Consider the following 25,593-nt stretch of genomic DNA (forward strand, 5'->3'; position numbering starts at 1 on the left):
ACCCAGGAACCTCCAAAGCTAAAAGGCTGGAGGAGACGACCAGCCTTGGGATGCAGGGTCCTTGCAGAAAGATCCAACCCAAAATCCCCTCCTGCCCTTTGTTTTCCTCTGGGTTTGCTGGGGAGCAGATAACAGCCCAGGCCTGACACCCCCAGAGGGGTTTGCTGCTCACCCAGCACGCCCATGGAACCCAGCACCACTGGGGAGGACAGGGAGGCATTGCCACCGACTTCGTGTCACCGCAAACTGAGATGTGGGAGCCAGAGAACACAGCCTTCAAGTGGTGCTGTCCGAGAACCCAGTGAGGCTGGAGTTGGCATCCTGCTATTTTAAAGAATGAAGGAGAAAGAAAAGAGCACAAAAGAGCTGAGCAATGAAGCCAGGAGCTGCTGGGAGCGAGGGGGGAGCAGGGCCTCGGCCACACTGCAGGAGCACACAGGGACACGGTGGCTGGAGGACCTGGGTGCCCAGGACAGGTACGGCAAAGCCTGGCGGGTGCCGCAGGAGCCGGCCCTCCCCACGTTATCAAACACTGACTGTGGCGATCAGCTGCAGTAATTCCTCAGTGTGTTTATCCCAGCAGGCACAGGCTGTACCCCAAAATAACCCCATCAACCCCACCTCTGGTGTCTGACCCAGCCACGTGGAGGGGGCACGGCAGTGTCACCACTTTGCAGCGTCACTTGTCCCACCTGAGCGTGACTCAGTGGGAGCAGCAAACCAAGGACAAGCGGCTCCCACTGGGGATGTGCAAGTTCGTGGTTTCCCACGTGCAACCTCAGCATAAGAAACAGGTCACCCAGGAAAGGGTTACTACCAAAATCTGCCATTTCTAAGACCGCTAAGCCGTGAGAAGGTGTCTTGCCCCGAAAAGCTTGGAGGGAACTGACAGCCCAGGCGATGACACTCGTAATTTGGCATCCTGTGGGGGTGGAATTTGGCGAAACTGGTCTCTCCAGCTCTGAGGACGTTCCAGCTCCCCGCACAGGCAGTCTGACTGAACTCCCTCAACAACTACAGCAGCCGGGGGTTTAACCCAGCTCGGGCCCCCGCAGCTCGACACGCAGCCGCAGCAGCGAGCTCCTCGGGGGCTGCGAGCCTCCAGCTGCCATGGCGTCCGTGGTTCCTGTCATCGGGAAGGAGATTGTCCCTGTGAAACCTCACCCTGGCATCTGGGCTGTCCTCGCTGGATGCTATTACCCCGGAGAAAACACCAACACTGCTGTGTATCTGGTAACTGCCTCGGGATGGCACGTGCGTGAGAGCCCCGGAGGTGCCACAGCCACGTGCAGGGCTGTCCCCAGGCGCCACGCACTTGCAGGGCTTGTCCCCCTCCTAAGCCGCTGCAGCAGGATGGGCGGAGGCTGGATGTAGGAAGGAATCTTGATTTTTCTAGGAAAAGCCCTTAAATCTCCCCCGCATGGCACGTGCGCTGTGCTCAGGCTTTGCGGGACATGTCCACTCCCAAATCTTGCTCCAGCGAGGACGCGCTGGGCGGCATGGCGAGCCCCAGTCCTGGCACAGGCACTGCGACACGGCAGCCAGGGAGGTGACAGCCACGGGGACACAGCCTGAGGGCACCCGTCACACGGGCAGTGCACACACCTCCCCACACACCCAGCCCTGGGACCCACAGCCTCCCTGCGGTGCCCATGGCCGGGGAGATTTTGACACTCTGAGCGGGTGATTTGGGGCCAAATCTGGACTAATGGGCTGTTTCCCAGGCTCTTCGGCAGGCTGCCCCCGCCACCAGGACACGTGTGCCGATGGATGGGATCGGGGCGTGAGAGGGACGTGGGGGCAAAGGCCCTGCACTGTGCTCCTCCTCCTCCTCACCGCTCTTGGCAAGGCCGGGGGATTCGTCTGTGAAGGGAAAGGTTCCCAGGGTGAAGGTGTTAAATACCCTTCTCCCGTGCTGCTGTCACCTCACAGTCCCCGGGGTGTGAGAATCAGACTCTATTATCCCCTCATTAGGAACTAACATACTGTACTAACCTTTTCACATGAAAGCTACGGTCTGTTCGCCAACAAAAGCTGACGCTTGGTTCCCAGGAGTGGAAAAAAACCCAACCCCACAAGCACTTAGCGGGGGCTCTGGGGCCAGCTGTCCCCCCTGTCCCCATGCCCTGCCCAGCCCGCGGATGCTCTGGGGGGGACGGGGCTCCATGAGCTGGGCACGCAGCCCTGGTGAAGCAGAGCAGTGGGACCCCCCCGGGGTCAGGGTCCTTCTTCCAGAGCCCGGGATGGCTGGGGTGGCCCTTGCCTGTTCCCCCCCCACCAAGGAGAGATGGATGGGGCTGTGGGTTGGGGCGTGGAGGGGACTCCTTCCCCTGGGCTTCATGCAGCAGGGAGCCCTTCACCATCAGGGCACGTTGACTCACAGGAGTCCCCGGGTTGGTAGAGCCCCTTCAGCCCCTGGAGCCACTGCGGCTCTCCCCAGGCTTCCCCCAGACCATTCGCAGGGCTCAGGCTGGTCCTTCCCACACTGCTGACCGAACCATGGTGGGGTTTGCCAGCTCTGAAACTCCCACTCCCTTTCAGGCTTCCCTGAAGGGTGGGAAGAGAGGCTGAGAAAGCATCACCAGGCTGGGGAAAAACCCACCTGTGCAACATCTGGAGCAGCCAGATGAGAAGAGCACTGAGCAGGGTGGGCGATGGGCTCCCCGGGAGCTGTGGCAGAGGTGGGATGTGCGTCACAAACGACCACATCTCCCTGCCCCAGACATTGGCAGACACCGCCCGAGAAGTGGAACAGTTGGGGTAACATCCTCTTTGCTCAGGCTTTTAATGAAAGGAGACCTGCCTGGGGAGACAGTTTGAGCTTTTGCCCATCACAGCTGCTTGATGTTGAGTTAAAGAAGGTTTCTTCACTTTAAAAATATCTGCTCTGCCCCATTTTTGTCTGGAGACCTTTGACAGTTCAGGGCCACGGCAGGTGCTGAATGCCTGAAGAGTCCCCCACCGGGGACACGTCCCTGCCTTCCCACGGGGCTGCCAGACCCCACAAATTCCACATTCACTCGCAGCCTCCACCAGCTCAATGCTTCTAATGAGGAAGGGAGGAGGAAGGAGGGATGCATGACTATTTTTTTCCCTTTTTCCCCCCTTCTATTGCTCCCTGCCCTGCCTGCAGCTGTGACGGCAGCTCCTTCCCTGACCCCATGGGCTGGGGGACTTTTCCAGGTCCCCCAAGTAGCTGCTGGCCGTTCCCAGTGCCCCGGCGTGGGGCAGGGACGGGGCCACTCTCTGCTCCCCCAGCTCCATCGGCGGGTCCCGTAGCAAAGAGGCAGGTGTTTTTCACATTGCACACACACGTTTATTAGCTCCTGGCCCAAGCCCACTAAAGTGTTTTGCACTGGCCACCAGTGACAGCTTCCAGAGCTGTTTTGCTGCCACGAGACGCTGTGAAGGTGTCGGTGGTGCTACACGCTGCTTTGCGAAGTAATTGAATTAAACCTGGTGAAACATCTCGGTGCTGCCTGGCTGCTCCTCTCCATGGCGTGGCCGGGTGTAGTGGCCCAGGGTGGCCCGAAACACAGGCGGGCTGGCTCAGCTGCTCTTTTCAGAAGGTCACTTTTCTTCTCAGTTGCTGCAGTCAGATTTGGGTCATCAGGTTTGATATAAACATGTCAGAGGACGGGAATTCCGGAGAAAGCAGAAGCATGATAAACGCAGGCTGTCTCCCGGTGCGTTTCTGGGCTGGTTTCAAAACCCCTCGGTTCACTCGCGGTGCCTGGCAGACGTGCGGGGAAGCGCGGCAGCGGGTTTAATTCATCGCCTGACACAGGTGCCTTGGCGCTTGTGGCAGCGAGGGTGAAGCCTGCCCACCGCGCCGGCACCGCGGCAGCTCCTCTGCACACCCGTGTCCGTGTGATGGAGACGAGCACGTGGGTGAGTTCTCACCACCTGTCCGTGGTTCAGAAGTGCCTCTGAGACACAAATCGAGCCAAGGCCACGGGCGTTAAGCTTTGTGCAAGGTGAGAAGCGATCCTTACCCAGCAGCTGGGGCGGACAAGGCAGGAGCAGGGCGAGCTGGTGCAGAGGAGAGGCACAGAGCTGAGTGGGGACCCTCGTCCCCCTGGCCATCGTCCCCGGGTTTCCCAGCACCAGTCGGATCCCATGGGTCCTGAAGAGGCTGGTGCTCTGCAGGGAGGGGCAGGCAGAGCGCCCCCAGACTCGCTGCAGCTGCGAGGGCAGAGCAGCCAGGAGGGTTTGTCCGGTGCCTTCAGCCCAGCCCGGCTCCCCAGAGCTCCTCCCCAGCTCCGTGCGCTGCGTGGGTGCAGCGCGGGCGATGCGCAGCGGGGTCCCAGCGGGCACACGGGTCCCCAGGGCGGGCAGTGGCCCTGGACCTGCCGGGAGAGCAGCAGGAGACACAAACGGAGAGATGTGTTTAGGGGACAGCTCCAGATATACCGCTTCTGCTGCCTGAGGTCTGCCCAAACCCAACCATTTCAAAGAGGTTCAGAACCAACCAGGCCACCCCGAGGCAACGAAAATTAACTTCAAATGCAACATCTTAAGCTGAAACAAGTGATCCCCCCCCATTTTTCAGTTCAGTCCATGCAGTGATGAGCACATCGCAGCCTGGGCCATGCAGATGCCAAGCCAGACACCTCTTCAGCTCCATCAGCATCCTCACCCAATATTCTCGGTGAGTCCTCGGAGCTTTGTTGTTCCCTACTTGCCATGCCAGGGGACTCAGGGTCCCTCTCCTCATTGTCCTTTGCTTGTGACCATAACCAGTCAGTCTCTGGCCACCACCAGCCTGCTGGGGGGGTCCTGCAGCCTGGCAGAGCGCTGGGACACACAGGGCCAGGGCTGGAGGATGAAATCCACTGAGCTCTGCCTGAGCAGCCCTGGGGGCAGCAACCTGGTATTGATCCAGGGTACCTGCAAAGTTGAGGCTCCTCAAAGCAACCGCCCAGGCCTTGCACAAGCTCTTGCATACAAAAACAACACATAGAAATGAAAAATGGGCCTACATCAGGTACCTGGGTAGAGTCTTTGGGGGTTAGCAGCTTGACGTTTGGTCTTGCAGGCTCAACCTCAACGTCCAAGGCAACACGAATTCTAAACCTCCAAGTGCCAGGCTTTCTGGGAGCTTTTCTGGAGCAGCAGCCTCTGCTCTCACCGCTCTGCATGAGCTACTGGGGACAAACCGCCCCAATGCAGAAGGTTACAGGGGTGTCTCAAGGAGACCACCCGCAGCAGCCCAGGAGACACCCGCTCAGCTCACGGTGACTCTGACGGCCCTCAGGGATCCTGCTCCCCCAGCTTTAGTCTTGGCCAAAGGATCATACATACTACTGATAAAAGGGGACCTGTCTCGGTGCTGTCTGTGCGCTGCTGAATTACAGAGCCTGAGCGGGGTTGGCAGAGGAGGCTCTGAAGGACCAGCCGGACACATGGCCACCCCTTGGAGAGCACCCGGGAGGTCCCGGCACAGCCAAATCCGCACTTGCACCCAAAACCTTGGGGCTGAGGTAAAGGGAGCGTGGGGTGCAGCGGCAGCATGGCACCGGGCAGGGCACCGGGCAGGACCGCACCGTGATGCTGGGACAGGAGAACGCTCCTGCCTGGGGACAGGAGCCCCAGGGACTGGGGACAGGAAGGTTTGCCATGCCTATGCCACTCAGCTGAGCCACAGAGCCCTGTCCCCAGCCTCACCACACACAAACCAGAGATGGAGACTTTGTCCAAGGCTATGTCACTGCTGTGTCACCACTCTGTGTTGGCACCTGACACTGGGTGACAAGGACGACCCTGAGCAGCTGGCACAGTCATGGGCAGGGCCAGGAGCTGCCTCCATGCAGTAACACCGCCCCTGCACCCCTTCTCCTTCAGCAAACACCCCCAGAGCCTCTCCACCTCCACGGATGCTCAGTGAGTCCTGTTGTTGCTTCGGCATCTCAGCCAGGGCGGGGAGGGCACGGCGGTGCTGTGAGCTGGGGCTCGACACGGGGACCGGCCCTGCCACGGCCCTGGGAAAGCCCGGCACTGCCGCCGCCGTCCCGCTGCGCAGCAGAGATGAGAAGAAAAACAACTCTCGGGGCTTCCCCTCACCTCCCGTCCTCGCCCCGCGCCCCAGCCCCGCTGGCTCTTTCATCTCCCAGCGCCAGCGGCTCTTTCATCTCCGCCCGGAGGTGCGAGTCGCTGCCCTCACCGCAGCCGGCATCGGCACTTGGCCCGACGCTGCCGGGACCAAATGGCCGGTCACCCGGCCGGCCCTGCAAGGACCAGCTTGCTGGGAGGGGGTGGCAAGGAGGACCAGTCACCTCTGTCACCTCTGCAGTCACTGGCAGAGTGCTCAGGACTCCCAAAATTTGGTTGCTCCCATGTGCCTGCAGAGAAATCGAGGCACTGGGATTCTCTCTAGTTTTCCCTGCAAATAAGACGATGCTGGGCTTGTGCCTGCTCTCACTCACAGTTATTCAAACTCAGCTCCTCTTTGTTAACTCGTGCCAATGCAAAACCAGCCTGCCGGGTTGGGGAGAGGGCAGAGGTCCCAGTGCAGCCCCGTCAGGGATGACGAGGGGGGTCACCAGCCCTACGGCCTGAAGAACCGTCCCAGCTGCCCTGCCTGACCTCCAGCCGGGCAGGATGAGAAGCTCATCATCATCCCGGCAAACAACCCTCAGCTCATGGTCCAGCTACGGCCTCTCCTTAAATTCTGGTTTATTGGTGACAAGGCTTCACTATCACAACACAGGTCAGGGTGTCAGGGCATGGGCACACGGCGATACCTCTGCCGAGGGCTGGGAATCCCTATGAGCAGCAGTAAGATGGCTGATGGGTATGAACTGAAAAGAACACATCTGGGTAGTGTGGAAAGCTGGGAGAGAATGAGAACAAGAAAGAAAAAGAGAAAAATAGAAAGAAAATGAAGAAGGGAAGGGAAGGGAAGGGAAGGGAAGGGAAGGGAAGGGAAGGGAAGGGAAGGGAAGGGAAGGGAAGGGAAACAAGAAAAAAGAAAAAAAGAAAGAAAAAAAGAAAGAAAAAAGAAAAAAGAAAAATAAAAAAAAAGAATAATAATAATAAGAAGAAGAAGAAGAAGAAGAAGAAAAAAGGCACTGTCAGGGCCATGGCTTGGCCTGGGCTCATGCCAAGCAGCGTCACTGCAGGCGCCAGCTCTGACAGGGAGCTGTGATGGTGCCATTGGGGCCATCGGGCCTGGGGACAGACCGGCTGTGGTAGCAGCCTGACCCTTTCTCCCCTGGGGGACCGAGTGAGCCCCAGCCGCATCCTACAGACAGACAAAGGGTCCCTGGCGCTGCAGCTGCCTGCGCTGGGCCGGCGGTGCTGGGGTGAGTGCTGGGGTGAGCGCGACGCCGGGACAGACACTGGGTAGGCACGTGGTGTCCGGACACGTCAGCATCGCCATGTAACTGCACCCAAAAAGCCGGTAATGAACACCAAAGAGTTTTCACACCACCAAACAGCTCTCCTGAGAAGAGCCAAAGCGAGGAGCCGTGGGAATGGTGATGCTGGCGGGACGGGGGGCTCTGAGCGGACGGGGGCTGCAGGCAGCCCTGGCACCCTGAGCTCCACGGCAACGCTGCCGGGGCTCCCGGCACACGGTGCTGCTGCCGGGCAGTGTCTCAGCCCATGGGAGCTGCAAACCTGCCTGTGGTGGGGTGGGTGATGGGCGAGGGGAGGCCCAGCAGGACGGGGACCATGGAGCCATGCCTGGTCTGACCCAACCCCCGCACCAGGAGGTGTCCATGCCCAAACAGGACGCGCTGCCTTGTCTGTCCCGGCTGACGTCTCCCACACAGGGATGTTTAGAAGACCCAGCGAGTTTGCCTCACACACCTTCTGAGTCCCAACACAGCGTCTCAGAAAAACAGAGTTTTCAAGCCTGCTTTCTGGCTGGTCAAATGTTGAACATCAGTTGAAAGGAAGTGATTAGCACCTGTTTTTAATTGAAGTGTTTTGCACAATTGCAGCAACTGGAACATTAACGTCCATCCAAATTTAATCTACCCCTGGAAGATAGTCACAAAACTCAGCCCAGCAAAACCTGACGGTCCACACTAACACACATGGATGCTCCCAGCCTGCCTCCCCCCACCAAACCCAGCCATCCCAGCTACTTTCCTCTTCTCACATTTAACATTTATCCTTCCAGCTCAGCACAGACAGGTTGAATTGGGGCATTTTTTCTTTCCTGGGACACACAGTGTCAGGGTCTGCAGAGCTGGGTGAGAGGCATGTGGGCTTAGCATCCCCCTGATGGAGAGTTCTGATCCTCAGGTGTCCCAGACAAGTGCATGAAAGACTTTGCCAGAGAAATGTGGTCTTTTGGGACAAGGGGACAATTGTCCTTGGCCCTTTCCCATCACTGGAATAAAGGAATAAATTGACCACTGGCAGCACCTCCACAGGCACCTTCTCCAGCGGCCCTGCCCGGCCAGGGTGGCAGAGGGACTCCGAAGGGGACCGGAGGCTCGGAGGGCAGCAGGGCCATCACTGGGGTGCAGAGGGGTCAGGGCTGGGGGGTCCAGGTGTCCGGTGCTGTTTATTTTGCTCCAGAAATCCGGATCTTACCTATCTAAATAAACTGTCCAGGAGGACTGTGGAGTGTCAGGCCTGTTGTTGAGGGCACAGGAAACTGCTGGATTCAATTAGGCATGGCTAAGCTGGCGACCCTGATAGCCTGGGAATAACAGTAATAATTATAAAATCCCCTCCAATTGCAGGACTACTTCTTTTCTATAGAAAAACCCAACAGCAGCCCATCACATAGCAGATCTGCAGGGCTGAGCCATGGTGGGAGAGGCTGGAGATAACTCATCAGGGCAGCCCGGGGGACTCAGCCTGGCCTGGTGGGGGCTTGGGGGCCGGCAGGTGGGTGCTGGGCTGAGGGAGGGTGCAGGAGATGCCTTTGCAGCCGGCTGGGCACCCAAAGGGCAGTGGGTGGAAGAAGCATCCTCACCCGGAGCACCATCCCCTTCCTGGTGCTGGGAGCTGCCCCTCCATGCCCACGGTGTGTGCCGCAGCCAGGCACGCACCGGCATGCAGCACAACCCTGCAGCGTGCAGCACAACCCTGCAGCGTGCAGGACAACCCTGCAGTGTGCAGGACAACCCTGCAGCGTGCAGGACAACCCTGCAGCGTGCAGGACAACCCTGCAGCGTGCAGCACAACCCTGTGATGTGCAGCACAACCCCGTGACGTGCAGCACAACCCTGCAACGTGTAGCGCAACCCTGCAATGTGTAGCACAACCTTGCAATGTGCAGCACAACCTTGTGATGTGCAGCACAACCCTGCAGTGTGCAGGACAACCCCGTGACGTGCAGCACAACCCTGTGACGTGCAGCACAACCCTGTGATGTGCAGGACAACCCTGTGATGTGCAGGACAACCCTGCAATGTGCAGCACAACCCTGTGCTGTGCAGAACTCAGCTGATTCTGGCTGATCCCAACCCAGCTACCTCCATCCATGCAGGTCTCTGTGCCTGCAGGAGAAGAGCACAGGGCGGGTGTCCAGAGAAGTCCAGGCAACATGTCTGGTTTTGTGCAGGAACCTGACCAAGGGTGGTGTGTCTGAAAACAACCCATTTGCTCTGAACAGGAGAGCATCCCTGTCTCCATCCTCAGCCCAGTCCTCATCCCCTTCGCCATCCCCAACCCCACCCCATCCCCATCTTCATCCTCATCCTCATCCTCATCCTCATCCTCATCCTCATCCTCATCCTCATCCTCATCCTCATCCTCACCCTCATCCTCATCCTCATCCCCATCCCCACCCTCATCCTCATCCCCATCCCCATCCCCATCCCCATCCCCATCCCACACCTGCTCACACTCCCAGGCTCACCAGGCGCACCCCAGTTTTGCCAAGTGCTGACTCAGCACCGGGGCACAAGCGAGCGGTGGTGCTGGCACGTGGCGTGGCGGGTCCTTGCCCTGAGGCACACATGGGGCCAGAGAAGCACTTTGGACAAGGCCCCAGAAATGTGCCCAGGAGGCAGCTCACTCCTTCCACCCACCAGGGAGGACCCAGACTGGTGCACACTGAAAATTCTGCTTCTTGGAAGCTGTTCCCATTTTTTTCACGGCTCGTTGAAAAAAACAAATTGGCCGTTGCGCAGCCCTAGCAGCGCTGCACTGCCCCTCCAGCTCCTGGACTCCCAGGCGAGCTCCAGGAACATTTCTACGGCTGCCCACACAGCTTTCCCAGGAAGGGCAGCGCGCGTCCTCAGCGGCGGAGCAGCCGCGTTCCCGCTGCCTCATTCCTCCGGGGTCATCCCGGCTTGCAGAGGAGGCTTTTGTTTTTCCTTCCAACGTGGTGGGATGCAGCTGGAGGACCTGGCGGCAGCAAATACGTTTGTTGCTCTTCCCCATTTGCCTCCCTGCTGGACTCAAAGCCTGTGGGTCACACTTGGATGTGGCTATTTAGTTTGGCTTCAAGTCATTTGAGCTGTTGGGGCAGCTCTGGAGTCACCCCAACCCTGCGGTCCCTGCAGGGACCCCGGACGACAGGGTGCTGGAGCCTCAGCTCTCCACAAGCCTTCGGCTGCAAAATCAGGTGTCAGAGGAGAAACAAGGGCTGGGAGCGAGGCCCAGCCTTGGCACTTGGCTCATGTTCTGAGACAAGAGATGGAAGAAGAAACACGCAGAGCCCCAAGCAGAACCAGGCAGCTTGCAGGGTTCAAGGTCACCTGCAGCTCCTCGCTGTCAGGTCACGGGGGGAAGAGCTGGAGGCGGGATGAAGGGATTTTCCCAGCAGGCTCCCTCCCTGGCACGCCGCCTGTCCCCAGATGCTCCGCGACGCTGCAGCAGCCTCGGCGCCAGATGCAAAGCAGCTGAGCTCCACTGAGCTGCTCGGGCAGCTCCCCTGCACCCCCACAGCGCGTCCTCGGGGAAATTCCCCGCCTGGCCTCTTCCCGAAAAGAGGCCGGAGCAGGAGCTGGACTGAGGGGTGGGTCAGACCCAGCTCCAGGCCCTTCTCCCACCTCTCGTGGGGTCTCCAGGGGGACATTAAAAACATGTAAGCAAATAATAGTCTGAGGATGAGGGAAACACTCAACCCATCAGCAGGTCTCCAGGTGGGCTGAGAGTGGCCACCACAGAACCCCCTGGGGTTGGCAGGGCTGGTGGCCACGATCTCACCCAGCAGCCATTTCCCGGCATGGATTTTTGGCATGATACTGCCTCACCCGCACTGTCTGGGAAATTTCACTGATAATGCCGGGGCTGAGATAAAGGAAAACGGCTTCCACGTTCCCACCAGCTGCCTGCTGGAGCAGCCGTCCTGCCCAGCCCCGGCTCTCCCAGGACATCTTGCCAGGGGAAATCTCAGCTCCTGGCCCTGCGGGTGATGCTCAGCTCCTGTGGACCCCCGAGCATCTCTCCTCGCCTTGTGAGCAGGCCGGCAGACGTGGAGCATTGCCGGGACCGCTGGTCCTGCTCCGGTCTGGCCGGCTGGGTTCCCACGTCCCACCTTGACGTCACCCCGAGAGTGCAGGAGTGAAAGGGGGGCCCTCGGGCGCCTGACAATAGCACTTTCCTTCCCCATCAATAGCAGCGAGAGACACGCTGGGCTGACACGGAACTGTGCACAACAAAAGCCAGTGTCCGAACAAATCTTCTCAGGCGCTGGGTCCCCCGGGTGACCCAGGGTTAGCCCGGACTTTTGCTCCCGCCCGGCCCTCCGGAGCAGGAATGTCCCTCCGCGCTGCGCCATGCCTGGTTCCCACGCTTCCAACCTGCTTTGCTATTTATCAGCAACCGGCCTCTAATCCCCTTTGTGAAGGTCTGATTCAAGCTCAGCACAATGTGGTGAAAAGGGAGGGGGCAGGCGGGAGATGAGGGAGGGGAAAACAGTCCCAAAGAATGAAAATCAAACCCTTTACCTTTTCCCCCCTCCCCAGTGACGATTCCCTGGGGACTCTGCCCCGTCAGCTCTCTGGGCAGTGCCAGGCTGCAGTGGGGAGCCTGGAAGGGGCTCGCGGTGGGATGTGATGGTGTTTAAAGCAGCAGCATGCTCGCGCATTAAAAAAAACACTTGCATCCCCTCGCAGGTTAATTTGGCCTTGACCCTTGCTGCTCTTTCATGACCCTCCTCCTGCCACAGCTCCATCCATCACCTCGGGGGACGCGCCCCTGCTCCCCCACGTTCCCAGCAGGGCCGGAGGTGTGCGCCGGAGCATCACTGGAGGGGTCTATGGAGACACAGGGAAGCTGAATCCCGAGTCCCTCCTGTTCAGCCACCCACCGCAGCCTGTCTCTGCTACCACAACCATCTCTCTGCAAATGTCCTTTGGGGGAATAACCCAACAAAATTTCCCCAACCCCACTGCAGGCAGAGCGGGTGCAGGTGCCCTGTGCTGGGCTCTCACTCCGTGCTCCCCAGGAACAAGCCCATTGGCCAACTCCTGTTTGCTTTAGGGGAGGACTGGCAAGCCCTTTCCCCAGATAACTTTGGAACAAAACAGTTTCCAAAGGCTGCACTACTTACAAATGAGGGGTTCCAAGCTTTTGTCCTAAATCCAATGCTGTTTTCTTTGCAAACGGCGGGGGAAAAACGTAAAAGAAGAAGAGACGACCTCAAATGCTAATCTTGTTAGGTTAAACTGTTCACTAAACAGATGGAGGTGCAAGGCAATGGGATTCTTGTCTTTCCGAGGAAGGGGTTAGGTTTGTAGGGCACAGAGGTCACTCCGGCAAACCGGCAGCTTTGCTCTTTGTGTTGCAAGAGCAGGGAGAAAGTGAAGTGGTAAAAATGCTCCAGGCTGAGCTGGTACGGTGGGGTTTAACCCTCCGTGATTCTGGTGGTCTCGCAGTTTGAAACCCCCGAGCCTCACTCCAGGCTGCTGAGTTACTCAGAGCCAGCACACGGCTGAGGCACCCCAAAAGGGACACACCGAGAGACCCCGCCACTCCCCGATGCCACAGCACCTTGGCATCCCTCAGGAAGACCCTCCCCAAAACCACCCCGCGGCTCCCCCAGCGCTTGGCCCGTCTGGGGACGGCGGCCTCATCACGGCCACCGGCAGGACGTGCCGCAGCCGATGGGACCTGCTCCCCGGTGAGGGCTGCCGGGCTGCCAGAAGTTCTGTGCCCATGGCCGTGAATGGGAGCAGTGCCCGAAATCCCCCGGGAGACAGAAACTGCTTCAGCTGGAGGGTCTGGACTTGCAGGCGAATGTGGCAGCGGCCGCAGCACGGCCCCTCTCACTGCTCCCAGGGTCAGGAGCTGATAAAGCGTCCCTGTGGCACTGGGGACAGGCACTTCAGATTAACCCAAACCACTTCCCTGCTGACACTGTCCCCCGAGGCCGGGCAGGGAGCTGGCAGTGCCGCAGGAGCTGCCCAAGGCAGCACAGCTGCTGTCCCCCCCAGCCCTGCGTCTCTTCCCAGTGCTCATCTTTTGTGCCCCCCATGCCAAACGCCCCATACCCCAGCTAGTCTGGGCCTGGCTGGGCACAGCACCCATGCGACAGCTGTCCTGCGCCCTGTGGCACCCCAGCAAGGGGGTTTGCCCTGGAGGAGGGCACTGCCACCTTACTGGGGGACATTAGGATACCAAGGGGGATAGTAACATGCTGTCAGATGCACAGGACCCCATCAGTGAAGAGCTGCTGGCTTTATCCTAAATCCGTTCAGGTTTACCTCAGCTCTGCCAGGGCCATTCTCCTGCAAGCTCCACCCAATACAACTAAAACTCTTTTCTAAGCTCACATGTTGCTGCAGCCTGACCCCATCCTCCTGTCCCTGCATCCAGGGAGCCAGGAGCTGCTGGCCTGGGCGCTCCTGCCTGCCTGGGCATCTGGGTGCTAACTCCAGTCTGGGTGCCTGAGGCCAGTCCGGGCGCTCAACATCGGTGTGGGTGCTGATGCCAGGCTGGGTACTTAAGGGCAGTGCAGGGTGCTCAGGCCACCCTGGGTGCTCCTGCCTTGGCCACACTGCTGTGAACTGCCCCAGCGTGGTTCCAGTACCCTGGGGGAGGCACGGCTAGGACTCAGCCTGTGCCACCAGCATGGGCACAGGTGACCTCACTTCCCCAGGCACCTGCTGACATTTACTTGGGGACAAATCCTGGCCGAGCGAATCCAGCTCCCTTGCTGCATCTCTGCAGACCCAACCTCACCTTCCTCGAGCTTTCTGCGGGAAGGTCCCTGCGGGGAGCTCCAACCTGCTGAAGGCTCCAGCCTGTGTGACCCCATCCCACTGTCTCTGTGTCCTTCACCAGGCAGAGCTGGCAGGGGCTGTGTGCTCATCTCTGCCAGCACGGGGCCACAGGCTCTGGTCAGGGCAATGTGCCGTGCTGCTAGGTGGCCATCATACCTGGCTCCCTGCCCTTCCTGCCCATCTGCGCACGCCTGCAGCCGCCTTTACCCCGGTGCATTGCTGGGCTGCTCCGCAGGGCACCTGGGGCGAAGCAGCAACAGGAATGAAAACACAAAAGTATAAGAATCAGACCAAAAACCCAACAATCCCGACCGGATCTGACAAACAGGCAGCTGGAAACAAGGAACTGCCCAGTGGGTGAAACTCTCAGGGGTCCATCACAAACAGGATCTGCTCCCGAACGGCGGGAGGGGACGTGGGAAGGAAAGGGAGGAGGTCCTGAGTGTGGCCCAGGGAGCCCAGCTGGGAGAGGTGGGACGGCTGCCATGGCTGAAGCCGGCTGGGATGCCAGGAGATCCCCTCCGGCAGCGTGCCCAGCCCCGGCTCAGTGACCTTGGAGGCAGAGGACAAACCCGAGAATCACAGAATGTCCTGAGCTGGAAGGACCCACACGGATCATCGGTTCCAACTGCTGTCCCTGCACAGGACACCCACAGGTCACCCCGTGTGTCTGAGGACACTGTCCAGTCTCTGCTTGAACACTGTCAGGTTGGGCCGTGACACCTCCCTGGGAGCCTGTTCAGTGTCCAGCACCTCTGGGGGAAGAACCTTTTCCTCATGTCCCACTGACCCTCCCTGGCACATCTGCTGCCGTTCCCTGGGCTCTGTCACTGGTCACTAAAGAGAAGAGATCAGCACCTGCCCCTTCTCTCCCCCTTGTGAGGAAGCCCCCAAAGTATCATTTTTAGGTCTGGACCCCAGAGGATTCTCTTCATTAGTGTTGAGACACAGGGCAACCTTGTGCAGGAGCTGCTGAGGTTGGCATGAAACTCCTTGTGTGTTGTTTGAAGATAAAGGATGAGGAGATGGTGCTGGTGGGGCTTCCTGGCGGGATGTGCTCCTCTGAGTGCTATCAGCCTGGCTGAGCACCATCCAGAACCAGAGCTCAGGAAAATCCCATGGGAAATGTCCATGCCTCAGGACAGTTGAACCCCTGCTCAAGTAACATCTGCAACAGCACGGCCAGCAGTGCCTGCAGCACTGCCCTGCAGAGCTCCCTCCCTCTGCAGCCCAACACCCTCCTGTCAAACAGAGCTGTGGCTTGTTGGGGGACAAGGGTCCCCCACGCTCACCCAGCCATTGCCCAGCCCTGGCGCCCACCCAGCTGTGTTTGCTGGCAACAAACCACAGGAACTTAGTGGCCACGGAGCCACGGTGGGCTGGGAGGAAACTTAAAACCAACATAAAATCATGCCAAGAGAAGGTTTAGGCACCATCCTGGTGAGCAACCCTGGCTGCTCCCACCTCCCTGTCCCCATCCCCCTGCAGATGAAGCACCTGGTTCCTCCCTCCGGCTGCAGCTGCGAGCCCTCCCCGAAACGCTGCAGCTGGGTCCTGCCGGAGCTGCGGGCGCCGGCCCACACGTGGTGGAGTCGGGGCTCCGGAGGCGCTTTGCTTCGTGTTCCTCTCCCCGGGGCCGCAGCCGCCGTGACCGCACGAAGAGCTGCAGGCGCCTGGTTTCGCTGCTGCAGCGTGAGCACGTTCTCAGCTGGTGCTTTCACACCCCGGTCCCACGTCGTGCAGGCGGCAGACGCAGCGTGATCCGGGATGGGAATTTGCTGTCGTGTGTCCGTTCCCCCCCAAGCATTCAAAACAAACAGGAGATGTGAAGAACGGAACAAAACCACACAGTGGCCACAGCGCCCAGAGACTTGGCTGGGGGCCCCTGGGGCTGCAATAATACATAAATAACAGTCCTGGGGTCCAGGTATTTGTCACCTCACTCAGCCCACTGCCCAGGCTCAGGGCTGTGGGCAACACTGCAGAAAGACTCCTTGGCGAGCAGGATCGCACTGAAGCCAGCAAAGGGACAAAAGCAAAGAGCAGAAGCAAGGCTGCTGCGTGGCAGGAGCTCACATTCCTTGTGGCAGCCAAATGGGGGTTTTTGCTCTATCGGACCAGGCATCCTGGCTGTGCCAACCCCCACACCAGGGGCTGGCAGCCGCACCAGCATCCAGAGTGAGCGCAGCGCTGTTCACCCTGGCAGGGATGCGCTGTGGTCGGGAACCCGCAGAGCCGAAGCCAAATGGTACAACTGGCCCTGGGCTCTGCAGCGGGGTTTGCCGCGGGAGCTGCGGGAGCCGGGCTGTGGGCACTGCTGCTCCTCCAGCAAGAGAGCTGGTGAGGTGCTCTGCACCAAGGCCACGGGCAGAAATAACCCATTTCCCCCTTCTCTCCCCTTGTTGTGCCTGCAGAAGCAGCCTGGCTGAGGGCGAGTGGTGGCTGAGCTCTCTGCCCCACTTCCCCAGTTCCCCCTGCACTGTGCACGGCAGAGGCCCCTGGGACACGACTCAAACTGCCCTGAGTTCTGTGTTCAACCATGGGAGCTCCTCCTTGTCCATGGAGGAAAGATCTCTTCACAAAATCGCATCTAGGTTACCCTGGGGAAGGTTTCGGGGGAATCTGGTCACAGCCCGTGCCTGGGAGGGGGTTGCAAGGCAGTCGGGCTCCATGGGGAGGTGGGGGCTGAGCAAGAATTGCTAGGCATTGGATGGTCACAGAGAGGTTTCCACCATGGTGATAATTAGGCAGTGATGAGCTGGATTTGGTGGAGCCTGGCAGACCCCGGCTCTGCCCACTCACCTTCTGTGGGGCAGCAAGGGGGTTCTGGTGGCTTCTCACCCAACACCTTCCCTGGACTCGTGTCCTCAGGACAGCCCAGCCCTGGCTTTCAGAGCCAAAACCCTTCCTTCCCCAGGGTAACCTGGATGCGAGATTTCAAACACTTTGTGAGGAGTGTTTAAAGAGCACGGGAAAAGGCTTGCCATGATTAAAACAGGGCAACTACCTCATTGCAAACAGATTGAAGAAGAGGGGGGCACCTGCCGAGTCTGAACCAGAGACCATTTGTAAAACAATGTGGTGAGAAGTTCTCACGTGCTGTGAGCAACTGTCCTCATCTGTCATGTAAGAGGAAGCTGGCTGGGTGGGAAAAATGCTCTGACTGTCAGAAGGGGAGAGGAATACTGGAAAGAACCTCTTGCAATTAAAGATCACATTGGTGACAGCTGTAAATGGTTCGGTAGGGTCAACAAATAAAACACCTGAGCTGGTGGCTCGTTCTGCGTAATCCAAACCTCAAACTGCAAAATCTTCTGGTTACTCTGAGCAGGAAGAAAATCTCTATTGCTGTGCTTCCTGCAGCCCAAAGCTCATTTTCCAGCTCTGGTGCTATTAACCTCCTCCACAGACACACTAATGGAGATAAAATGGCCCTGGATCACAATTCGCAGCCTGGGGCATTCCCTGCCCAAATGAATCAACTTGAACAGCTACTGCTATTGCCAAAGAAAGGGCTTTGCCCCACGTTCCGTGACTTACAATGGCCCATAACCTTCCCGATAATATTTCTTTCAGCTCCATCAGTTCCTCATTGACTTTTCCACTTTATCTTGGTGAGGGTATCACACGGATGTTCATGCACCAGCGACTGCACGCGATGGTTTACACTGGGGAAGTGTGGCGGGACTGCCGGCACTCAGGCTGTAATTTTTCTATGCAAGGCCAGATCTTCCTTGGAGAAGCCAAAAGACCATTTTGACAAATGTGTACATCTCGCACAGCCAGGGTGGAGAACTGCACCCTTCCCCACAGAGTCCACTGTACCTGCAGATCCTCGGGTGAGGCACGTCGGGGACATTTTTACTGAATTCCCTAGCCTGGCTGCCTGTGGTGGTAACTTCAACCAGACAGAGCCCCCACCACCTTCCCAGCGCGGCCAAATGCAGAAGCGCACTGCGGAGGCGAGAGCTCATGGACGTGGTGCAGAAGTGGCTGAGACAGCAACCTGCGTGGCAACAGCAGCCGCCGACCTCACCCGGCCCACACAACATTCCCTTCTTCGTGACAGACCCAACTTCTTATTTCTGGGCATGGAACGGGGCTTTTAAGGAACTTTCTGACTGGGGAGTGACAAAACAGGGAGTTCAACTGCGCTGCAACCCTCCCTGGCTTCCCCAGCCAGGTCACTTGTGCGGTCCTGCTGCAGTTTGGTCCCCAAAGGGACGCTGAAGTGTCCCCTTCCAGGGAGAGCGGCAGACACCGGTGGTGTGTGGGGTACAGCAGCCCTCCCTACGGCCGAATTCCACCCTCACTGTCCCAACAAGACCCAAGAGCAATGGGGAGGAATTTACTAAATCCCCCCCACCGTGGCAGTGACATGAGATGGACACAGGGCAGGCTGCAATACGCATGTGCGCTTCAGTTCAAGCCAAACCTCCTAAATAAACATCACCGCCAAAGGCAAAAGAGGGAAAAAATAAAAGGAAAAAACGTAACTTATGTTGTATAAAGCCTGGAACAAAAATGCATGGACTGAACTGAAAAAGCCAGGGCAGAGAAAAATCAGATTGCACCCACAGAAAAGCAGCCAAAGGGCAGAACATGGCACAGGGAGGCAGAGATGCACATTTAATGTCTTCTCAAGGGGGCTGACACAGGCACGAGGCACAGAGCACCGGGGACATCAGCGGGGATGGGAACTGCGAACACTGTCACAGGCAACCATGGGAAAAGTGCTATTTTTGGCTTTAAAGCAGTTTATGTTCATCCAGGCATCTGAGGCATTTTTCACGGTGACTTCTGATTTTGAAGGTTTTCACCTTGCCTTAGAGCTGGCTGAAAACCAAGGTGGGTTTCCCGGGAATATTTGAGGCAGAGAGGGTAAAACCCATCACTTTTAGCCCTGAAACTTGGTTGAAAGACTAAGAATTTGAATTAATGCCTATCTGGGGGTTTCCCTCCACAGCGTATCTCAGGAAAACTGGACAAAACCCATTCTGCAGATGGGGTTAAGAGGGACTGGGAAGCACTCAGTCCCACCCCAGCCCCAGCTCAGGCTGCCCAGCCCCACTTGAGACCCTGCTTAAGACCCCGCTTAATACCTACAGGGACATTTGTTGGCCACATTCCCCAATGCTTGCAGCCACAGGCAGCCTTGAGACTCTGCTATGGCCCTACAGCCCATCAGGTCCCCAAAAACCCGTGGAGAAAAGTGGGAGACGAGCTGGGACATCTCACGGTGACCCAGCTGTCCCGTCCCCTCCAGCAGCTCCCCCTGCACACCAGAAAGCAGCACCCACCCAGCCCACAGAAAGCTGCAGCCGCTGCTGTTTCTACCCAGTACCAGAAAATCTCCCCAGAGCAGGGACCGAGGGGTCTCGGAGCCCAAAGCTTTTCCCCAGCAGTGCTGGGTGGGGGGCGATAACCCCGCTCTCCTCCCAGCCCCCCAGCAGGCAGGCTCCCTGCCTGTGATAAGGGCAGAAAACAGCCCAAAACAAACAAACAGTTCGAGTTAATGGGGCGGCAGTTATTTTTGGCCTAGAGGGAGTTCACACACTCTGTGTTGTTTTAGTAAATAACTGTAAATGGAGGTTGTGGTGCGGGAGTGGGCTGGGAACCGGCTGCTCCCGGCAGCGGGGAAGAGCCACGTCTTGTCGCGCTGGTGCTAACAGGAAACCAAGGGCCTCACCTCCCTTCACACCTCTCTGTCCCCACACTTTTATTGTCACCACATCCTTCGGCAGCCACATCAGAGAGGAGCCGAGGGGACAGGGCAGGGGTGGCCGCGTCCCGCCGTGGGAAGGCAGCTCTGGGGCGGGGGGAGAGCCCAGGCAGCCCCATGGCCTCTCCAGGAGATGCACGGGGAGGAGGAGCTGCAGCTCCAGTTGTGCTGTGACATGGACACCGCAAAGCCACCGTGTCACTGCTGGCTGTCACCGCGGGAGTGGGCCAGGGGCTGCAGGAGGGGCTGCAGGCCCCACTCTGGGACCCAACCACCACCGCACCCAGGAAGGACCAGCTGCCCTCCTGCTCCCCATCGCTGCCGCAGCAACGCACCTGCTGTGCCCCGGGGTGCACCAGGGCATCTGCATCACCCCGGGTCAACGGGCGCAGAAAATGGCAGTTTTCTATAAGGATAGAATCATAGAATAAAATCATAGAATCATTTTGGTTGGAAAAGACCCTCAAGATAGCCCAGTCCAACCATAAACCACCCCTGTTCCTGCCCCATGTCCTGAGAACCTCATGTCCGTCTGTCCAACCCTCCAGGGATGGTGACTCCAGCACTGCCCTGGGCAGCCTGTTCCAATGCCCCACAGCCCTTTGGGGAAGAAATTGTTCCCCACATCCAACCTCACCCCCCCCTGGTGCAACTTGAGGCCGTTTCCTCTGCTCCTGGCGCTTGTTCCTGGGGAGCAGAGCCCGACCCCCCTGGCTCCAAGCTCCTTTCAGGCAGTTCAGAGATCAGAAGGTCTCCCCTCAGCTCCTGTTCTCCAGTTGAAGCCCCCAGGTCCCTCAGCCGCTCCCATCACTCTTGTGCTCCAGCCCCTCACCAGCTCCATTCCCTTCTCTCAACTCGCTCCAATACCTCAATGTCCTTCTGAGGGGCCCAAAACTGACCCCAGGATTCGAGGTTTGTCCTCCCCAGGTCCCAGCACAGGGACGGTCGCTGTCCTGGTCCTGCTGGACACACCAGTGCTGGTACAAGCCAGGATGCTGGTGGCCTTTTTGGCCACCTGGGCACACTGTTGGGAGTGTATCTGCCTGCAGGAGAGCCAGGATCGCCCAACCTTGAGACTGGAGCCTTTGCAAGTTCTCAGATGCAAAATCTAAACATTTTCTAGGCTTTTTTTTCCAGAAGGAGTGCCGACACTCTCAGCTGCCTGGGACAGGGGTGCCAGGAGCCTGTGGAGGATTGTGTGGCATTGGCTGAACTGGCCTGACTCCATAACAGAGATACAAAGCTTTTCACAGGCAGAAAGCACAACCCATCAGGAAAACACACCTAAAATCAAATGACACATCATCTCAGTAAAAGAAGGATGGTTAGAAACAACCGACCGATGGCTGGTCTGCAAGCTTATAGCTAGAAAGGAATAAAACACACTCTGAAGACTGCTGGGAAGCCACCAGGATTAAACAACAACAAGAACAAAACAACTTAAAATCAGACAATAAAATCACCGCCATTTCATCAGGGAGAGGGGAAAAATAACCCAGCTTTCCTCTGCTTAGAACTCCAGGACCACTGGGAGTTGAAACTCTCTCTTACATACAGAATCCAGACGCCAAAGCTCAGGACTTTTTCACCCAATGTCTGTTCTGTTTTGGATCCGGGCTGTTAGGTGAACACAGGTAAACGGGCAGCAGCAACAGCACTGAGCCGGGACACTGAGGGCCCCTGAGGAGCTGCTCCAAAAGCTGCTGGAGCGGCGCGCGGCCCGCGGGCCTGGCAGCGGGGTGCTGCGCTGCTCATGTACCGCAAGGGACCAGGGTTGACCCCGCAGCTTTGCTCTGCATTTCTGCCAGGCAGGACCCCTTCCCTGAGTGCAGTGTGGCCGGGAGGTGAGGGGGGGATGATGAGCACAGCCTGTCTGCCAGGGCTGCGAAGGAAAGGAACAGGTCAGTGACAGCACAGGGACACTGCTGGAGGGATGGAGAGGAGCAGGCAGCCTTTCCACCCCTACTGCACCACTCCATCTCCTCACTCCACGGCGTGTGGCCAGGTGGTGGAGGTCTGTGGTGCAGTGCTGGAGCGGGAGGATGCTCAGCCCTCCCACAGCGTCGCCCTGGGTGACAGACCCAGCCGAGGGTGTGAGGGTCCTTGTCAAGCCCAGCTGGGCCCACGCACGGCACAGCCACAGCTGCTCAGCTCCCAGATACACTGGGGCTGTGTCCATTCCTGCCCAGCAAGCCCTGAGCGAAGGCAGCCGTTAATTAATCGCTTGGAGTAATAAGCAAAGTGACTCCCCAGGAGCTGCTGTCATGACCGGTACTTGGGCTCCCAGCCCAGGGTGGCTGCGTGTGGGGAGGTGGGGACGCCACCCGACCACTCACCCTGTGCCGTAAAGCACAAAGGTGGTTTGGTTAAGGAAGAAAGATCTCCTGAGCTTGGGACCATCTATTAGTCCTGGTCTCTATCTGAGACACCAGCAACGTGCAAATTAAGATGAATGGGCTGCGAACTCGGCGTTGCAGGTAACGCCAGCACGGCAGAGAGGAGCACGGCACAGCAGGGACCGGCACCGGCTTCCCCCACGCCAGCTCCCGCCCGGGCGCGCTGGGACAGCAGCGAGCGGTGCCAGGGCCGAGCAGCGCTGGAGGACAGGGGACACGGTCACAGAAAGCGAAGAAGGACACTGCCATGGTGAAAGCGCTGCAGAAGAAGGCACCTGATACCATCTCAGGAAACAACCCTCCATCGGCAACTTGCAAGCTAAAAAGTCTCTCGCATCCATTTCAAGGTCTCAGGGTGTTTTTGCTCCTGGGCAAACGCCCATGGAGGGTGGCTGAGAGATGCTTTTTCTGCAGGTTTTTAATATGCCCTGGGGAACTGGCCTTTGGCTGGAGACCGGGCTGCTCCCCTGAATCCACAGCCAAATTGTGCAGAGGGGCTCAAGCCACCTGCTTTTTGTCAACAGCTCAGCAAAGTGACCTGGGCTGCACAGACGGCCCCTGAACACGCACAACCAGAACTGAAGCTCTAGGTGGAGAGGTCCCTTCCCTCTGGGTTCCATCCCCAACCCTTGGGGAAAACCCTTGTATGCACCCGGGGCAGGAGGCCTGACAGCTGCCAACAGGCTTGCCCTGCGCTCAAATGCTTGTGCAATGCCAGGAAAAGGTGTTTGTAGTGGTACTGGCCAAGCCTCGGTGTCTATACAGCCCTCCAGAGAGCCCGTCTTGGGGATACCACAGCGGTGGAGACGTGAGATGAGAGCTGAGGTCTCAGACCAGTCCCAGGGGCTCCATCTGCCTCCCCAGGGAGGATCTGCTGCTCCCCGATCGCCGCACAGAGAACAGACAGTCACTTTTGTTGGACAACTTCACCAAACTTTGGTTATATCTGCAACACAAATCCTAATACCACTGTGTTTGTAGGCCCATAAAAGGCTTCCCTGGGGGGAGATAAGAATTGGAGACAACTGCTCTTAATGATGTTAGAGAGATTTATGGGATCACCTTAAAGGGATTTATTGGAGGGCTTTTAAAATGAGTAAATAATTAGTAGATTTATCTGCTTTTAGCTGCCTTGCTGTTTCATGGCCTCAGCAAAATCACTTTGTAGGGTTTTTAATAAAGCACAATTCTGCCCTACTTCCCGGGGTCCAACCCAGCGTCACCTGCCCTGGGCACCGCGAGCGGGGAAAGCAGCTGTGTGGGAGCTGGAAGGCAGGGCTGGGAGAGCCACCCTTATTTTAGGGATAAATCATACAGAAAAGGAGGAACAAGCCAGGGAAAGCAGCTGGTGAAAGGTAAGGCTCCAAGAAATTAATATACAAGCATGGCAAAGCCTAAAGCCCTGGAGAGAGTAACGCAGGGCAGCAACTCCCCGAGTCCTGGCACGGGAACGCGCTGCAGCACCCTGTCCATGGTTGTGCCAGATTTTAAAGAACCAGGGAAGAAAATCAGCTAAAAATGACGGTGTGTAGGCCAGACAGGCTGAGGAGGCAGCGCTTTTCCAGAGGGCAGCACATCCAGCTGTGCGAGCGCATGGTCTCAGTGCTAGCAATGCCAGCTCCCTCAGGGACATTGTCCCCGGGAGATCTCCTCCCCGGTCAGCTGCCCCCTACCAGCCCCCCAAGTGCCAGAACAGCCCCTGCACCCCCTCCAGGCCACAGCTCCCCACGGCCCCTCCGATCCCCCAGCAGTGGGGTCTCCAGTGCAGCTGCCACTGACAGACCCCACAGACAGACCCCACAGACAGACCCCACAAACTCCTCTGCAAACTCCTCTGCAAACTCCTCCTTGTGTCATGTCCAAGCTGCACTGACCTGGCCTTTTTGTTCCTGAGTGAGAAGCCTGCACCCTCCTCACTTTATTTAACTGCAATGAGCCCCACCTGGGTGAGACATGAGCTGCACAGGGCCTGACTCCCCAGCCCCTGGGAAATTGGGGTCCCACCCCCTGGGGCTGGTGGGTCGTTAGCTCATGGTTTATCACCCAGCGGTGGAGGGGAAGATGTGTCGCCGAGCTCACAGTGACCAAGAAGAAGCTGTGCTGGAGCCACACGTCCGTCCCTCGCATGGGAAGAGCCCACCAGGAACCCCCTGGGCATGTCAGGGAGAGCAGCCCCTGGGAGGACCGGTGACACAAAGCCATTAGTAGGGAGGAAACTCGTAATTAATAACCCAGAAAAGGGGCTACCAGGGAATATAATTAGTTGTGGGAAAAGCAAAATCCAGAGCAGTTTGTGTCGGAAGGAGCGGGCCCTGAGCAGGTCACACTGCTCCAGCCCCAAAGGGGACGTTCACTCCTGGCCATGGACCTTCCCGGGAGTGGATGGCACCAGCTCGCGGCCCTGAACAGACCCACAGTGTGACCCACGGGGGAATCCGGGGATTTTCCTGAGGTTTAGGGCTCCCAGAGGAACAAGTACAGCAACAGCAGCGGTGCCATGGCCCCATAGACGTGTGCGGGGAGGCGCTCCGAGGGGAGACGCGAGCAGCCAGCCACGCGCTGCCCGAGAGGCTGCAAACCGTGCAGCCAGGCTCCCGACAAAAAACCCTCCATTCCTCAACCCTTCAGTTGTTCAGTGAAGGGAAACCTTATTTCCAGGGCCAGGCTGCCCTTCAGTTCATTTTACTTAAGCATGAACAGTACCAAAGTCTACAATAAAATTCTACAACCTCAGAATCACAGAATCGACTGGGTTGGAAAAGCCCTCAGAGATCATCCAGTCCAACCCTTGGTCCAACTCCAGTCCATTGACCAGATCATGGCACTAAGTGCCATGTCCAATCTCAGTTTACAAACCTCCAGGGCCGGTGAGTCCAGCACCTCCCTGGGCAGCCATTCCAACGCTGACCACTCTCTCTGCACAGAATTGCTTTCTCAGCTCCAGCCTCAATTTCCCCTGGCAGAGTTGAAGCCCCTGCCCCCTTGTCCTCCTTACATTACAGCGTACCACGTGAACTAATATATATATTAACTTTTTCATACTATAGAGACTGATTGCTAACTAGATAGGGAAGGGGATTTTCTTAACAGCCCCTGCTTGTGGCACCCAGAAACCATCACTTTTCCCCCAAAAGGTTCATGCTCCAGTGGGGCTGATGACGGATCATCCAGCGCCTGGATCCTGCTGCCGAAGGACGGCTGGAAAGAAAATAGTCCCAGGGTTCATGAGGTCTGTGAGAAGAGTTGGAGGCTGGAGCTGCACATGCTGTGTCGTTAGTGGCTTTTGCTGCTAATTGGGCACAGGCTGCCAATCTGGACTTATTCCAGCGGAAAAAGG

At 58.0% G+C, this 25,593-nt stretch overlaps 1 protein-coding gene across 14 annotated transcripts in view; it reads right to left on the reverse strand.

The window, feature by feature from the left end:
- EXD3 (exonuclease 3'-5' domain containing 3) overlaps positions 1–25,593 on the reverse strand; it is a 298,384-nt gene that overhangs the window by 29,102 nt on the left and 243,689 nt on the right. For 6 of the 14 annotated variants that reach the window (XM_071817352.1, XM_071817359.1, XM_071817364.1 and 3 more), the window contains one exon: positions 3,297–4,349. The exons of 2 other annotated variants lie outside the window; for them this stretch is intronic. In XM_071817352.1, coding sequence (XP_071673453.1) covers positions 3,918–4,349 — 432 coding nt within the window. In that variant the 3' untranslated portion in view covers positions 3,297–3,917. Of the gene's footprint in view, positions 1–3,296; positions 4,350–25,593 lie in introns of those variants that run through there. 6 more of the 14 variants (XM_071817358.1, XM_071817360.1, XM_071817361.1 and 3 more) reach the window with 1 other exon arrangement.

The sequence above is a fragment of the Patagioenas fasciata genome, chromosome 20, assembly GCF_037038585.1.
Source record: "Patagioenas fasciata isolate bPatFas1 chromosome 20, bPatFas1.hap1, whole genome shotgun sequence".
Lineage (NCBI taxonomy): Eukaryota > Metazoa > Chordata > Aves > Columbiformes > Columbidae > Patagioenas > Patagioenas fasciata.